This window comes from Impatiens glandulifera, unplaced genomic scaffold, assembly GCF_907164915.1.
Source record: "Impatiens glandulifera unplaced genomic scaffold, dImpGla2.1, whole genome shotgun sequence".
NCBI classification, from domain to species: domain Eukaryota; kingdom Viridiplantae; phylum Streptophyta; class Magnoliopsida; order Ericales; family Balsaminaceae; genus Impatiens; species Impatiens glandulifera.
Window position 1 is genome coordinate 1,297 of NW_025919389.1, and position 704 is coordinate 2,000.

Here is a 704-nt window from a genome sequence, read left to right on the forward strand (position 1 = left end):
AAATAAATTTTTCAGCAGGTAAACACTTAGTACCCATATCAGTAGGATTAAATTCTGAAGGAATTTTCTCTAACTTAACAATGCTCTTTTCAACAATATTCCGAATGTAATGAAACCTAACATCAATGTGTTTAGTTCTATCATGAAAAAAAAATGATTTTTACACAGTTGAATAGAAGATTGACTATCAGAAAACACAACCACATTTTTGTCAAGAAAATTAATTTCAGAAAAAACTGCCCTAAGCCAAATTGCTTCCTTAAAAGTTTCAGTGGCAGCCACATATACTCAGATTCTGTAGTAGATAAAGCAACAATGGGTTGAAGTTGAGACTTCCAACTTATGCAAGAGACACACAAAGTAAACACATAAGAAGTAGTAGACTTTCTATTATCCCTATCATTAGCATAATTGGAATCCACATAACCAATCAACTTAGTACCTACAGAACACTTAGAGAAAGTCAAGCCAACATCAACAATGGTTTTTAGATATCTCAAAAGCCATCTCAAAGCATTTCAACGAGGCATACCAGAGTTAGACATAAATCTACTCAAGAAACTAACTATATATACAATATCAGGCCTAGTGCTAATCATGAGATACATAACAGACCATATAGCATTGGAATAAGGCACATTCTTCATTTCATTTATTTCATTTTCAATCTTAGGAGACTGATCCTTACTTAACACAAAGTGGGA

The 704-nt window shown here is 32.7% G+C and overlaps 1 protein-coding gene across 1 annotated transcript; it reads right to left on the reverse strand.

Moving 5' to 3' along the window:
* Positions 1-237: 237 nt before the first annotated feature.
* Positions 238-647, reverse strand: LOC124917884 (secreted RxLR effector protein 161-like; the record flags this gene model as incomplete). The annotated part of the gene is made up of 2 exons (XM_047458153.1): positions 533-647; positions 238-442 (listed from the first exon to the last, which is right to left on the reverse strand). Coding segments are annotated over exons 1-2 (320 nt in total), but the record flags the coding sequence as incomplete, so codon positions are not given.
* Positions 648-704: the final 57 nt, after the last annotated feature.